The sequence below is a fragment of the Lithobates pipiens genome, unplaced genomic scaffold (assembly GCF_037356315.1).
Source record: "Lithobates pipiens isolate NorthernLeopardFrog02 unplaced genomic scaffold, aLitPip1_a1.2 Scaffold_106, whole genome shotgun sequence".
NCBI classification, from domain to species: domain Eukaryota; kingdom Metazoa; phylum Chordata; class Amphibia; order Anura; family Ranidae; genus Lithobates; species Lithobates pipiens.
The window spans coordinates 160,180-176,944 of record NW_027507692.1 but is presented as its reverse complement, the minus strand read 5'-3'; the positions used below and the strand labels follow the sequence as shown (position 1 = coordinate 176,944).

General features: G+C 50.7%; 1 protein-coding gene across 3 annotated transcripts in view; it reads left to right on the top strand.

Annotated features, from left to right (window-relative positions):
• The window catches only part of LOC143958445 (protein sel-1 homolog 3-like), a 235,941-nt gene that overhangs the window by 143,872 nt on the left and 75,304 nt on the right, over positions 1-16,765 (top strand). For all 3 annotated transcript variants that reach the window (XM_077467819.1, XM_077467818.1, XM_077467817.1), the window contains 4 exons: positions 2,461-2,580; positions 5,740-5,880; positions 14,981-15,043; positions 15,670-15,843. In XM_077467819.1, coding sequence (XP_077323945.1) covers positions 2,461-2,580; positions 5,740-5,880; positions 14,981-15,043; positions 15,670-15,843 — 498 coding nt within the window. The remainder of the gene's footprint in view (positions 1-2,460; positions 2,581-5,739; positions 5,881-14,980; positions 15,044-15,669; positions 15,844-16,765) is intronic.

The following is a 16,765-nucleotide window of genomic DNA, read 5'->3' as shown; positions in this document are numbered from 1 at the left end:
TCCAGAAATAGAACGATCGATTCCCCTCCTCCCAGAAATAGAACGATCGACTCACCTCCCTCACAGACAACTCCGCCCAGAAATAGAATGATCAATTCCCCCTCCTCCCAGAAATAGAACGATCGATTCCCCTCCGTCCAGAAATAGAACGATCGATTCCCCTCCGTCCAGAAATAGAACGATCGATTCCCCTCCTCCCAGAAATAGAACGATCGATTCCCCTCCGTCCAGAAATAGAACGATCGATTCCCCTCCGTCCAGAAATAGAACGATCGATTCCCCTCCTCCCAGAAATAGAATGATCGATTCCCCTCCGCCCAGAAATAGAATGATCGATTCCCCTCCGCCCAGAAATAGAATGATCGATTCCCCTCCGCCCAGAAATAGAATGATCGATTCCCCTCTGCCCAGAAATAGAACGATCGATTCCCCTCCGCCCAGAAATAGAATGATCGATTTGCCTCCGCCCAGAAATAATATAGTCACCTCCCATCCCTGGAAAAAGTCAAATATTGGCTAATAATGAATGAATGAAATACTTGTATAGCGCACAATGCAAACTGAATCGCCTCCTATTAGAATCAGCAGTGAGATCTCCTGACTTTTTCCCCAAATACCTGGGTTGGGATGGTGGGAGCCCCTCATAATGGGTACAGCGGGTGTACAGACCCGGGAACTCAGCACAGGGATGGTGGGAACCCCTCATAATGGGCACAGCGGGTGTACAGACCCGGGAACTCAGCACAGGGATGGTGGGAACCCCTCATAATGGGCACAGCGGGTGTACAGACCCGGGAACTCAGCACAGGGATGGTGGGAACCCCTCATAATGGGCACAGCGGGTGTACAGACCCGGGAACTCAGCACAGGGATGGTGGGAGCCCCTCTTAATGGGCACAGCGGGGGTACAGACCCAGGAACTCGGCACAGGGATGGTGGGAGCCCCTCATAATGGGCACAGCGGGTGTACAGACCCAGGAACTCAGCACAGGGATGGTGGGAACCCCTCATAATGGGCACAGCGGGGGTACAGACCCGGGAACTCGGCACAGGGATCGTGGGAGCCCCTCATAATGGGCACAGCGGGGGTACAGACCCAGGAACTCGGCACAGGGATGGTGGGAGCCCCTCATAATGGGCACAGCGGGGGTACAGACCCGGGAACTCAGCACAGGGATGGTGGGAGCCCCTCATAATGGGCACAGCGGGGGTACAGACCCAGGAACTCGGCACAGGGATGGTGGGAGCCCCTCATAATGGGCACAGCGGGGGTACAGACCCGGGAACTCAACACAGGGATGGTGGGAACCCCTCATAATGGGCACAGCGGGTGTACAGACCCAGGAACTCGGCACAGGGATGGTGGGAGCCCCTCATAATGGGCACAGCGGGGGTACAGACCCGGGAACTCAGCACAGGGATGGTGGGAGCCCCTCATAATGGGCACAGCGGAGGTACAGACCCAGGAACTCGGCACAGGGATGGTGGGAGCCCCTCATAATGGGCACAGCGGGGGTACAGACCCGGGAACTCAACACAGGGATGGTGGGAACCCCTCATAATGGGCACAGCGGGTGTACAGACCCAGGAACTCAGCACAGGGATGGTGGGAGCCCCTCATAATGGGCACAGCGGGGGTACAGACCCGGGAACTCAACACAGGGATGGTGGGAACCCCTCATAATGGGCACAGCGGGTGTACAGACCTGGGAACTCAACACAGGGATGGTGGGAACCTCTCATAATGGGCACAGCGGGTGTACAGACCCAGGAACTCAGCACAGGGATGGTGGGAACCCCTCATAATGGGCACAGCGGGGGTACAGACCCGGGAACTCAGCACAGGGATGGTGGGAACCCCTCATAATGGGCACAGCGGGGGTACAGACCCGGGAACTCAGCACAGGGATGGTGGGAGCCCCTCATAATGGGCACAGCGGAGGTACAGACCCAGGAACTCGGCACAGGGATGGTGGGAGCCCCTCATAATGGGCACAGCGGGGGTACAGACCCGGGAACTCAACACAGGGATGGTGGGAACCCCTCATAATGGGCACAGCGGGTGTACAGACCCAGGAACTCAGCACAGGGATGGTGGGAGCCCCTCATAATGGGCACAGCGGGGGTACAGACCCGGGAACTCAACACAGGGATGGTGGGAACCCCTCATAATGGGCACAGCGGGTGTACAGACCTGGGAACTCAACACAGGGATGGTGGGAACCTCTCATAATGGGCACAGCGGGTGTACAGACCCAGGAACTCAGCACAGGGATGGTGGGAACCCCTCATAATGGGCACAGCGGGGGTACAGACCCGGGAACTCAGCACAGGGATGGTGGGAACCCCTCATAATGGGCACAGCGGGGGTACAGACCCGGGAACTCGGCAGTTTGTGTGGAGGGAGGAGATCTGGCTTTGTACAATATAGAATTGGCTGATTGCTGTGATTTTCTCCAGGCCTTTGTGGAACAAATCCGTCTGACTGATGAGAATGTCCTGAAGCAGCAGACCAAGGAGAACGATGACCTATTCATGTGGCTGAGATTCCAGGCCAAGCAAGGCGTGTCCTCTGCCCAGGTAATGATCTGTATGTATGGACTCTGCACAGTACTACTTCTCTTGTCCTGTATGTCGGGTGTAATTCTCGGTATCTGTTCTTATTCTGTATGTATGGACTCTGCACAGTACTACTTCTCTTGTCCTGTATGTCGGGTGTAATTCTCGGTATCTGCTCTTATTCTGTATGTATGGGCTCTGCACAGTACTACTTCTCTTGTCCTGTATGTCGGGTGTAATTCTCGGTATCTCTTCTTATTCTGTATGTATGGGCTCTGCACAGTACTACTTCTCTTGTCCTGTATGTCGGATGTAATTCTCGGTATCTGTTCTTATTCTGTATGTATGGACTCTGCACAGTACTACTTCTCTTGTCCTGTATGTCGGGTGTAATTCTCGGTATCTCTTCTTATTCTGTATGTATGGGCTCTGCACAGTACTACTTCTCTTGTCCTGTATGTCGGGTGTAATTCTCGGTATCTGTTCTTATTCTGTATGTATGGACTCTGCACAGTACTACTTCTCTTGTCCTGTATATCGGGTGTAATTCTCGGTATCTCTTCTTATTCTGTATGTATGGACTCTGCACAGTACTACTTCTCTTGTCCTGTATGTCGGGTGTAATTCTCGGTATCTGTTCTTGTTCTGTATGTATGGACTCTGCACAGTACCACTTCTCTTGTCCTGTATGTCGGGTGTAATTCTCGGTATCTGTCGTCATTCTGTATGTATGGACTCTGCACAGTACCACTTCTCTTGTCCTGTATGTCGGGTGTAATTCTCGGTATCTGTTCTTATTCTGTATGTATGGACTCTGCACAGTACTACTTCTCTTGTCCTGTATGTCGGGTGTAATTCTCGGTATCTGCTCTTATTCTGTATGTATGGGCTCTGCACAGTACTACTTCTCTTGTCCTGTATGTCGGGTGTAATTCTCGGTATCTCTTCTTATTCTGTATGTATGGGCTCTGCACAGTACTACTTCTCTTGTCCTGTATGTCGGATGTAATTCTCGGTATCTGTTCTTATTCTGTATGTATGGACTCTGCACAGTACTACTTCTCTTGTCCTGTATGTCGGGTGTAATTCTCGGTATCTCTTCTTATTCTGTATGTATGGGCTCTGCACAGTACTACTTCTCTTGTCCTGTATGTCGGGTGTAATTCTCGGTATCTGTTCTTATTCTGTATGTATGGACTCTGCACAGTACTACTTCTCTTGTCCTGTATATCGGGTGTAATTCTCGGTATCTCTTCTTATTCTGTATGTATGGACTCTGCACAGTACTACTTCTCTTGTCCTGTATGTCGGGTGTAATTCTCGGTATCTGTTCTTGTTCTGTATGTATGGACTCTGCACAGTACCACTTCTCTTGTCCTGTATGTCGGGTGTAATTCTCGGTATCTGTCGTCATTCTGTATGTATGGACTCTGCACAGTACCACTTCTCTTGTCCTGTATGTCGGGTGTAATTCTCGGTATCTGTTCTTATTCTGTATGTATGGACTCTGCACAGTACCACTTCTCTTGTCCTGTATGTCGGGTGTAATTCTCAGTATCTCTTCTTATTCTGTATGTATGGACTCTGCACAGTACTACTTCTCTTGTCCTGTATGTCGGGTGTAATTCTCAGTATCTCTTCTTATTCTGTATGTATGGACTCTGCACAGTACTACTTCTCTTGTCCTGTATGTCGGGTGTAATTCTCGGTATCTGTTCTTGTTCTGTATGTATGGACTCTGCACAGTACCACTTCTCTTGTCCTGTATGTCGGGTGTAATTCTCGGTATCTGTCGTCATTCTGTATGTATGGACTCTGCACAGTACCACTTCTCTTGTCCTGTATGTCGGGTGTAATTCTCGGTATCTGTTCTTATTCTGTATGTATGGACTCTGCACAGTACCACTTCTCTTGTCCTGTATGTCGGGTGTAATTCTCAGTATCTCTTCTTATTCTGTATGTATGGACTCTGCACAGTACTACTTCTCTTGTCCTGTATGTCGGGTGTAATTCTCAGTATCTCTTCTTATTCTGTATGTATGGACTCTGCACAGTACTACTTCTCTTGTCCTGTATGTCGGGTGTAATTCTCGGTATCTGTTCTTATTCTGTATGTATGGACTCTGCACAGTACTACTTCTCTTGTCCTGTATGTCGGGTGTAATTCTCAGTATCTCTTCTTATTCTGTATGTATGGACTCTGCACAGTACTACTTCTCTTGTCCTGTATGTCGGGTGTAATTCTCGGTATCTGTTCTTATTCTGTATGTATGGACTCTGCACAGTACTACTTCTCTTGTCCTGTATGTCGGGTGTAATTCTCAGTATCTCTTCTTATTCTGTATGTATGGACTCTGCACAGTACTACTTCTCTTGTCCTGTATGTCGGGTGTAATTCTCGGTATCTGTTCTTATTCTGTATGTATGGACTCTGCACAGTACTACTTCTCTTGTCCTGTATGTCGGGTGTAATTCTCAGTATCTCTTTTTATTCTGTATGTATGGACTCTGCACAGTACCACTTCTCTTGTCCTGTATGTCGGGTGTAATTCTCGGTATCTGTTCTTATTCTGTATGTATGGACTCTGCACAGTACTACTTCTCTTGTCCTGTATGTCGGGTGTAATTCTCGGTATCTCTTCTTATTCTGTATGTATGGACTCTGCACAGTACTACTTCTCTTGTCCTGTATGTCGGGTGTAATTCTCGGTATCTCTTCTTATTCTGTATGTATGGGCTCTGCACAGTACTACTTCTCTTGTCCTGTATGTCGGGTGTAATTCTCAGTATCTGTTCTTATTCTGTATGTATGGACTCTGCACAGTACTACTTCTCTTGTCCTGTATGTCGGGTGTAATTCTCGGTATCTCTTCTTATTCTGTATTTATGGACTCTGCACAGTACCACTTCTCTTGTCCTGTATGTCGGGTGTAATTCTCGGTATCTGTTCTTATTCTGTATGTATGGACTCTGCACAGTACCACTTCTCTTGTCCTGTATGTCGGGTGTAATTCTCAGTATCTCTTCTTATTCTGTATGTATGGACTCTGCACAGTACCACTTCTCGGGTGTAATTCTCGGTATCTGCACACTGTAGGAAGTTGTATGGTTGATGGGGGGGTTCTCTCCGGTAGGAGGTGTATACAGCGGTACAATCATGATTCAATCTTCCATCTCCAGCATGCTGTCAGCCGGATGCTCTTCTGGGGTCAGCAGGGGATCTCCTCCAATCTGGAGGTCGCTGTGAAGTTCTATGAAAAGGGGGCGGAGCAGCAGAAGGACCCCGTCATGATGTATGATTACGGCGTCATCTTATTACGGGTGAGAAGGACCTTCATTCCAGGAAATCAGAGATAGAGAAGCTACAATGGGGGGCCCCACCATGGGGGTGTTCATTAGAGTGTAAGCTCCTCTGTACAGAGACTGATGTGACTGTGGGGGGGGAGGGGACATTAGAGTGTAAGGGTCGGTTCACACAGGGGCAACTTCGATCCGACTTCAGGTCGCCCCTAGTGGCCTCAGGTCGGATAACATTTAAAAATCAATGTAAGTGAATGGAGCCGTCTTCATACACACTATTGAAGTCGCTCCGACTTCAGAGAAGGTTCCTGCACTACTTCTATCCGACTTGTAGGCGACTTGTACCCATTGATTTCAATGGAGGTCGCCTCCAAGTCAGATCTCTGTCTATACAGAGGCAACTCTCACAGAATTATCAGCTCTTAAGAGGGAACTCCACGTCAAATTTATGAAAAAAATTTGGCGTGGGTCCCCCCTCCGAGAGCATACCAGGCCCTTAGGTCTGGTATGAATATTAAGGGGAACCCCCCTACGCCGAAAAAACTGCGTGGGGGTCCCCCCAGATCCATACCAGACTCTTATCCGAGCACGCTACCCGGCCGGCCAGGAAATGGGGTGGGGACGAGCGTGCGCCCCCCCCTGAGCCGTACCAGTCCGCGTGCCCTCAACATGGAGTGGTTCCTTGGGGAAGGGGGGGGGCGCGCCACCCCAAAGCACCTTGTCCCCATGTTGATGAGGACAAGGGCCTCTTCCCGACAACCCTGGCCGTTGGTTGTCGGGGTCTGCGGGCGGGGGGCTTATCGGAATCCGGGAGCCCCCTTTAATAAGGGGGCCCCCGGATACCGGCCCCCCACCCTATGTGAATGAGTATGGGGTACAAGGTACCCCTACCCATTCACCTGTGAAAAAAATGTTAAAAAAAACACAACACAGGGTTAAAATACTTTATTGCACAGCTCCGGGGGTCTTCCGTCTTCGGGGGTCTTCTCGCCGGACTCCTCCGCTATCTTCTTGGAGCTCTTTTGCTAGCGGAGGAGCCCGGCTTTCTTCCTCGCCGCCGGCCTCTTCTCCCGACTTCGGGGGTCTTGTCCCCCTCTTCGGTTCTTCTGCCGGGCCACCGCGCCTTCTTGTAGCTCTTTTACAGGCGGTGGCCCGGTCTTCTGTCGCCGCCGCCGCCGCCACCCGTTCTTCTTCTTCTTCTGGAGATGTTGACTCGACGCTCTCTCTGGCCGCAATGCCAGAGATGCGGTGCGCAGCGACTTATATAGGGACAATGGGGTGGGGTCGACGGTTGATGTCACATGGTGCCACGATGTCACAGTCCCGGAGGATGCTGGGACTGTGACATCGTAAGGGGGTGGGGTCACCATGTGACATCAACTGGCGACCCCGCCCCTTGGGTTGTCGGGAAGAGGCCCTTGTCCTCATCGACATGGGGACAAGGTGCTTTGGGGTGGGAGGGGGCGCGCGGCCCCCCCTTCCCCAAGGCACCCCCCCATGTTGAGGGCACGCAGCCTAGTACGGCTCAGGAGGGGGGGGGGGGCGCACGCTCGTCCCCACCCCCTTTCCTGACCGGCTGGGTAGCGTGCCCGGATAAATGTCTGGCATGGATCTGGGGGGGACCCCCACGCCGTTTTTTTTGGCGTAGGGGGTTCCCCTTAATATTCATACCAGACCTCGGAGGGGGAACCCACGGCAAGTTTTTTTTTTTCATAAATTTGGCGTGGAGTTCCCTCTTGAAAGCTCATTCTCTGATTGGCCACGGCAAAAGTCGTCTGGCCTGGGGCGACTTAAAGTCGTGTTCAGGTCGTGTCCAAGTTGCCTCCAAAAGTCGTGTTGCCCCTCTGTGAACGGACCCCAATTGTTTTTATTAAAATGTCACACAAACATTCAGCTCATTCATAAAAACATATTTACACAAAAATAAACAACAACTAAACACAAACAAGCGCGATGACATCAGCAAGTAAAGAAAACCGTTTCCTGACAAGATAACAGAGAAAGAAAGAGATTTTAATGACAATAAAAGAGATACAAACCCCCCGAACCCCAACTTATCCCCAATCCCGGCTAAGAAACATTTTGAGATTTAATCGCCATCAGGATACGATTCCAAAACCCCCCCATTAACCCCTCCCCCACATATTTCACCCCAACTTCCACATCATTCACCTTGCATTCTGCAACAGCCACCATCATTCCCTTCCCCTCCCCCCCACCATCATCCAATCCATCCCTCACTCCACCCCTCGGTGTCTGCCAACCTTCAGCCACACTTCTGCCACGCCGAGGAGGAGGGGTTGGCACCACCATACATTCTGGTCCAGCACCCTCCACTGCCTTCACTACACTAGAAGAAACAATAGGTGCCGACACAGACTTGACAACCCGCACTTTCTGACACTGACTGTGGAACCACAGACTGGGGGGGAGACACTGACACCAATGACTGGGGGGACACTGACACCACAGACTGGGGGGACACTGACACCAATGACTGGGGGGACACTGACACCACAGACTGGGGGGGACACTGACACCACAGACTGGGGGGGTCACTGACACCACAGACTGGGGGGACACTGACACCACAGACTGGGGGGACACTGACACCACAGACTGGGGGGACACTGACACCACAGACTGGGGGGACACTGACACCACAGACTGGGGGGGACACTGACACCACAGACTGGGGGGACACTGACACCACAGACTGGGGGGACACTGACACCACAGACTGGGGGGACACTGACACCACAGACTGGGGGGGACACTGACACCACAGACTGGGGGGGGACACTGACACCACAGACGGGGGGGACACTGACACCACAGACTGGGGGGGACACTGACACCACAGACTGGGGGGGACACTGACACCACAGACTGGGGGGGGACACTGACACCACAGAGGGCATCGCAGACACAGATTCTGATGGGACAGACACACTAGGATCACCTGGTACGACCTCCACCAACCCAGACTTCTCTACGCAGACAGAAGAATTCCTCCGCCAACTCTGGTTTATTGTGCAAAGCCTCAGGGCACCGGCTATGATGCCGCGTACACACGATCTGACTTTTCGACAGACTTGGTCCGGCGGACTGGAATCCATCGGACAATTCGATCATGTGTGGGGCTCCAGCAGACTTTTTCCTTCCCAAAAGTCCGGCGGACCTAGAAAAAAAACTTGCTTCAAATCTTTCCGACGGACTTGAGTCCGGTCGAAAAATCCAACGGACTAAAACCGACGCTAGGGCAGCTATTGGCTACTGACTACGATCTTCCTTATTCTACGTCATCACGTTCGAATCCGTCTGACTTTTGGCGTGATCGTGTGTGGGCAAGTCCGTTCGTTTGAAAGTCCGGCGGAACTCAGCTGCAAAGTCCGTCAGAAAGTCTGCCGGACCAAGTCCGTCTAACTGTCCAATCGCGTGTACGCGGCATTAATGTCCAATCGCGTGTACGCGGCATTAATGTCCAATCGCGTGTACGCGGCATTAATGTCCAATCGCGTGTACGCGGCATTAATGTCCAATTTATGGCACAGCTTAGGTTGACTGGGGTAAAAGACAGTAATCCTATCTCTACCAATAAAGGCAGAGGAGGGCAAATGCTGGACCACATTCCCACACACACTCAACCTCACCGACCCCCCCACCCGTCCACATTCCTCTATCATCCACAATCTTTGTTAGGGGACACAACGTTTCGTAAAACCTCTTCAACCAGACCCATAAATCCTCGGGGGGTATAGACTCATTCCTAGTCAGGATAGTCACGTTCGTTTTCAAGGGCTGTCGTGGGACAACTTTGGGGACAAGCCCCTTCCAGTCCGGCCGGCCCCCATATACATGCTCAAAGCGCTCCCAAAACAGATCCAGTGACTCTGGACACACAAATGACAAAATCACATTCATAGGAACCAACCGCACTGACAGGAGCATAAATATCCTCCGCCTTAAATCCCATTGCTAGGATCTTATCCACAACCTCCCTCATGAGAGGTGGAATACCTCCTCCTCCCCACCTGAGCTGTACCACATTCCTGCATTCAATGGAATGTACGTTGTGGAAAGTCGCACAACTGCTTCCCTTCCAGCAGTACTATGACTTTGTCCTGACACAGCCTTCAGCCCCACACACACTATCAGTTTTTCTGCTGAGTTTTTCCTTCAGATTTACCAAAACCATATAATATGAGGTCAAACCTTAGGGGTTTAACGTTGTATATAATCAGGCCGGCCCTTCACTACATGGTTTTGGCATAGCTCCTACCTGGGACACATTAACTGGCTGCATAAGAACTTCTGAAATCTGGTTTAGTAAATGACCCACCGCTTGATCCTCCCTCCCCCCCCCCCTCCAGCACAACAGTCCCGCTCACCATGATCCCAGAAGTATCACAGTTACCAGCAGTCCTGTCATTAAGTAAAGTCTTCCGTTTAGAATAAAAAAAAACACCAGCTGTTTCAGCGTTCATACGGCACTCCTGCTTTGCAGTTTCAATGTTCATGTGACATTCCTACTCTGCAGTTTTAGTGTCCATGCGGGACTCCTCGCAGCCAGCAGAAACTTCTCTGTCTGGATACATGCCATCTCCTCCTCCACTCCCTGCCAATTGCAGTTTGTAGCAGCAATCTCAGGAAGGTCCTCCGCATCCCGAGAGAGATTTTCAGCAAACACTTGGAGTCGGTGCCACTCAAGGGAGATTCGATTCCTGTAATGGCCTGCAGCAATCCACCATTTTCCTCAACCTCCTCCTGAGATGATCCAGGCCGCTGGGGAGAGAGGGGGCAGATACTGACTCAGACACGACAGATCCTGAGACAGGGATAGTACTGGGGCCTCCATGTGAGCCGCTGTCTTACCTCCCATCCATACTGTTGCTGTGGAATCCACCCTCTGGCACCGGCACTCTCCATCGGTTGGAATCTCTCCTCATTCTCCTTGAACACACCACTGCTTTGCTTCAGAGAGGCGACCAACTTCTCCTGATTCTTCAATGCCTCCTCCAGAGACTTCAGCTTGGATACTTCCCTCCTACTGCTTTCAGATTTACTATGCAGGGATTTCTTTTTTCCTGAATTTTTTTTTGACAGCAAGATTCTGTTCCACCTTAGTAATGCTGCGAAGTCTGTTCACCACTCTGTCCTGGAATTCTGATAACGACTCCCCTTGCATAGGGACAGGCCCGGGATCCACTGAAGCAAGAGCACATGAAGTAGTCAGTGCCTCTGCAGCGCCTCCACCTTCGTCTTCCCCAACCTGGTCTATGCTTGCTGGGGAAAAGCCTGCAGGAGAGGCCCCAGGATTGCTGCTTCTCTCAGCTGAGATCACAGCAGAGCCAAAAGCACCTCCTGCAGAACAGCACCACCTGGTGGAGAAGCTCCCCTGGTGCAGAGACTGATGAGACTGGCGCAGTGTTCTCTGTACAGCACTGCAGTATATGTCATCAATCGCTCTGTCTGGAGCTCCATGCAAGATTTCACCCCATGGGGTGAGGATGGTCTTGAGAAAAGTGAGGGATCCGCCCATAACTACACGGGAGGAGCTTGTGAAGGATCTCAAGGCGGTTGGGACCCCAGTCACCAAACAAACCATTGGTGACACAATACACTGCCATGGATTGAAATCCTGCAGTGCCCACAAGGTCCTCCTCCTCAGGAAGACACATGTACAGTTCCCCCTCCTCAGGAAGACACATGGACAGTTCCCCCTCCTCAGGAAGACACATGTACAGGTCCTCCTCCTCAGGAAGACACATGTACAGTTCCCCCTCCTCAGGAAGACACATGGACAGTTCCCCCTCCTCAGGAAGACACATGGACAGGTCCCCCTCCTCAGGGAGACACATGTACAGGTCCCCCTCCTCAGGAAGACATATATGTACAGGTCCCCCTCCTCAGGAAGACACATGGACAGGTCCCCCTCCTCAGGAAGACACATGTACAGGTCCCCCTCCTCAGGAAGACACATGTACAGGTCCCCCTCCTCAGGAAGACACGTGTACAGGTCTCCCTCCTCAGAAAGACACATGTACAGGTCCTCCTCCTCAGGAAGACACATGTACAGGTCCCCCTCCTCAGGAAGACACATGTACAGGTCCCCCTCCTCAGGGAGACACATGTACAGGTCCCCCTCCTCAGGAAGACACATGTACAGGTCCTCCTCCTCAGGAAGACACATGTACAGGTCCCCCTCCTCAGGAGGACACATGTACAGGTCCCCCTCCTCAGGAAGACACATGTACAGGTCCCCCTCCTCAGCAGGACACATGTACAGGTCCCCCTCCTCAGGAGGACACATGTACAGGTCCTCCTCCTCAGGAAGACACATGTACAGGTCCCCCTCCTCAGGAAGACACATGTACAGGTCCCCCTCCTCAGGAGGACACATGTACAGGTCCCCCTCCTCAGGAGGACACATGTACAGGTCCCCCTCCTCAGGAGGACACATGTACAGGTCCTCCTCCTCAGGAAGACACATGGACAGGTCCCCCTCCTCAGGAAGACACATGTACAGGTCCTCCTCCTCAGGAAGACACATGGACAGGTCCCCCTCCTCAGGAAGACACATGTACAGGTCCTCCTCCTCAGGAAGACACATGTACAGGTCCCCCTCCTCAGGAAGACACATGTACAGGTCCCCCTCCTCAGGAAGACACATGTACAGGTCCTCCTCCTCAGGAAGACACATGTACAGGTCCCCCTCCTCAGGAAGACACATGTACAGGTCCTCCTCCTCAGGAAGACACGTGTACAGGTCCCCCTCCTCAGGAAGACACATGTACAGGTCCTCCTCCTCAGGAAGACACATGTACAGGTCCCCCTCCTCAGGAAGACACATGTACAGGTCCCCCTCCTCAGGAAGACACATGTACAGGTCCCCCTCCTCAGGAAGACACATGTACAGGTCCTCCTCCTCAGGAAGACACATGTACAGGTCCCCCTCCTCAGGAAGACACATGTACAGGTCCCCCTCCTCAGGAAGACACATGTACAGGTCCTCCTCCTCAGGAAGACACATGTACAGGTCCCCCTCCTCAGGAAGACACATGTACAGGTCCCCCTCCTCAGGAAGACACATGTACAGGTCTATCTGACATTTGCCAATGAACATCTAAATGATTCAGAGGAGGATTGTGAGAAAGTGCTGTGGTCAGATGAGATTAAGATTGAGCCCTTTGGCATTAACTCGACTCAACGTGTTTAAACGAAGAAAAATGGTGACTATGACCCTAAGAACACCATCCCCACAGTCACACATGGAGGTGAGAACATGAACACCATCCCTACAGTCACACACGGAGGTGGGAACATGAACACCATCCCCACAGTCACACATGGAGGTGAGAACATGAACACCATCCCTACAGTCACACATGGAGGTGGGAACATGAACACCATCCCTACAGTCACACACGGAGGGGGAACATGAACACCATCCCTACAGTCACACACGGAGGGGGAACATGAACACCATCCCTACAGTCACACACGGAGGTGGGAACATGAACACCATCCCTACAGTCACACACGGAGGTGGGAACATGAACACCATCCCTACAGTCACACATGGAGGTGGGAACATGAACACCATCCCTACAGTCACACACGGAGGGGGAACATGAACACCATCCCTACAGTCACACACGGAGGGGGAACATGAACACCATCCCTACAGTCACACACGGAGGTGGGAACATGAACACCATCCCTACAGTCACACACGGAGGTGGGAACATGAACACCATCCCTACAGTCATACATGGAGGTGAGAACATGAACACCATCCCTACAGTCACACACGGAGGTGGAAACATGAACACCATCCCTACAGTCACACGCGGAGGGGGGAACATAAACACCTTTCCTACAGTCACACGCGGAGGTGGGAACATGAACACCATCCCTACAGTCACACACAGAGGTGGGAACATGAACACCATCCCTACAGTCACACACGGAGGTGGAAACGTGAACACCATCCATACAGTCACACACGCGGGTGGAAACATGAACACCGTCCCTACAGTCACACGGAGGTGGGAACATGAACACCATCCCTACAGTCACACACGGAGGTGGGAACATGAACACCATCCCTACAGTCACACACAGAGGTGGGAACATGAACACCATCCCTACAGTCACACACGGAGGGGGGAACATGAACACCATCCCTACAGTCACACACGGAGGGGGGAACATGATGCTTTGGGGCTGTTTCTCTGATAAAGGTCCAGGCCAACTTTGCCGCATTGAGGGGCCAATGGACGGGGCCATGTATGGTAAGATCTTGGATGAGAACCTTCTTCCCTCATCCAGAACACTGAAGATGGGTCATGGATGGGTCTTCCAGCATGACAATGACCCAAAACATACCGCCAAGGCAACAAAGGAGTGGCTCAAGAAGAAGCACATGAAGGCCATGGAGTGTCCTAGCCAGTCTCCAGACCTTAATCCTATAGAAATTTTATGGTGGGAGATGAAACATCGAGTTCCTAAGAAACTTTAAGAATTTATAGAAGATCTGTAAAGAAGAGAGGTTTGCAGGGTGTGTGCAGACCTGATCACCACCTACAAGAGACGTCTGACCTCTGTGATCACCAACAAGGGTCTCTCCACCAACTACTAAAGCCCCACACACACTATCAGATTGTCTGCTGAGTTTTTCCTTCAGGTTTACCAAAACCATGTAGTGAAGGGCCGGCCTGATTGCATAGACATTGAAACCCCTAAGGTTTGACCTCATATTATATGGTTTTGGTAAATCTGATGGAAAAAATCAGCAGACAATCTGATAGTGTGTATGGGGCTTAAGTCATGTTCTGCTTGGAGATCAAATACTTATTTTACTCACTGAACTGCAACTCCATTTATAACATTTGTATTGTGTGTTTTCTGGATTTTTGGTTGATCTTCTGTCTCCATCATATAAAATACACCTCTGATAAGAATTATAGACCCTTCATTTCTATGTAAGTGGGCAAAACTTACACAATGTGCAGGGGAGAGGATCGTTATGTTCTGCACAGTATATATATATATATATATATGGTGTGTATATCCTATTGATTTGTATTGGTTATTCCTCTAACGGTTTATATTTCAGGGCCAAGGAGTGAAGCGGGACGTCCCTAAGGCTCTGGAGTATCTGGGAAAGGCGGCAGACATGGTAGGAAAATGGCGAATTCTATGGCGGCATTGAGAACCACGATTCCCCCACGACAAGCAGCTCAAAGTTTTGGGCATTTCTTTAGTCCCCAGAAATGTCACCTTGGAAGGGCATGTGTGACATTCCGTGGTGACGTCTGATGACTAGCAATAGATAAAGATGGGAAATGTTAGTAAATATGTTTTCCATTCTGATGATGCGACGCTCCAATCTTCATGAAATGGTTTGGGAAGTCTTTGTACCCCGAAGGTTTGACCTGTTTGGTGGCTGGTGCCAACGTGGCTTCCACCTGTTTGGTGGCTGGTGCCAACGTGGCTTCCACCTGTTTGGTGGCTGGTGCCAACGTGGCTTCCACCTGTTTGGTGGCTGGTGCCAACGTGGCTTCCACCTGTTTGGTGGCTGGTGCCAACGTGGCTTCCACCTGTTTGGTGGCCGGTGCCAACGTGGCTTCCACCTGTTTGGTGGCTGGTGCCAACGTGGCTTCCACCTGTTTGGTGGCTGGTGCCAACGTGGCTTCCACCTGTTTGGTGGCTGGTGCCAACGTGGCTTCCACCTGCTTGGGTCTGGCATGCCCAGATTGGGGAATACTGGATTTGGTGTAATAAGGACCAATGTCTCCTCTGCAGGACTTTGTCCCGGCCCTCAACAGCCTCGGCTGGTACTATGAACAGTATGAAGAAAACTATCAGAAAGCTGCTGAATTCTGGGAAAGAGCCGATGAACTGGGCAACCCCGAGGCTCCATTCAACCTGGGCATCCTACACCTACATGGCTTGTACCCCGGAAAGCCCAAGAACATGGTGAGTCCAAAATCGCCAACGCCATTCTAATGGCCCCGCACACACCATCGCACTTTGTGACAACAAACATGCAAATTAGCTGTTTTAACCACTTTCAGACCGGACCATTTTGCTGGTCAAAGACCAGACCACTTTTTGCGATTCGCCACTGCGTCGCTTTAACTGACAATTGCGCGGTCGTGCGACGTGGCTCCCAAACAAAATTGACGTCCTTTTTTCCCCACAAATAGAACTTTCTTTTGGTGGTATTTGATCACCTCGGCGGTTTTTATTTTTTGCGCTATAAACAAAAATAGAGCGACAATTTTGAAAAAAAGGCATTATTTTTTACTTTTTGTTATAATAAATACCCCCAAAAAATATATAAAAAAACATTTTTTTCCCTCAGTTTAGGCCGATATGTATTCTTCTACATATTTTTGGTAAAAAAAATCTCAATAAGCGATTATTGATTGGTTTGCGCAAAAGTTATAGCGTTTACAAAATAGGGATAGTTTTATAGCATTTTTATTAATAATTTTTTAATATTATTTTTTTTTACTAGTAATGACGGCGATCAGCGATTTTTATTGTGACTGCGACATTGTGGCGGACACATCGGACATTTTTGACACATTTTTGGGACCATTGTCATTTATACAGCAATCAGTGCTCTATAAATGCAGTGATTCCTGTGTAAATGACACTGGCAGTGAAGGGGTTTAACCAGTGGGTGGCAGTGTAGGGGTGTGTTACTAACTGTGGGGGGGTTGGGCTTTCATTTAGTGTACACTGATCTCTGCTCCAATCACATGGAGCAGAGATCAGCGTCACTAGTTGCTAGGCAGAATGGAGAAATGCTGTTTACACGGCATTTCCTCCATTCAGCCGTCCCGGGAGACGATCGCGGGGATGCCCGCGGCGATCGAGTCCACAGGTCCCG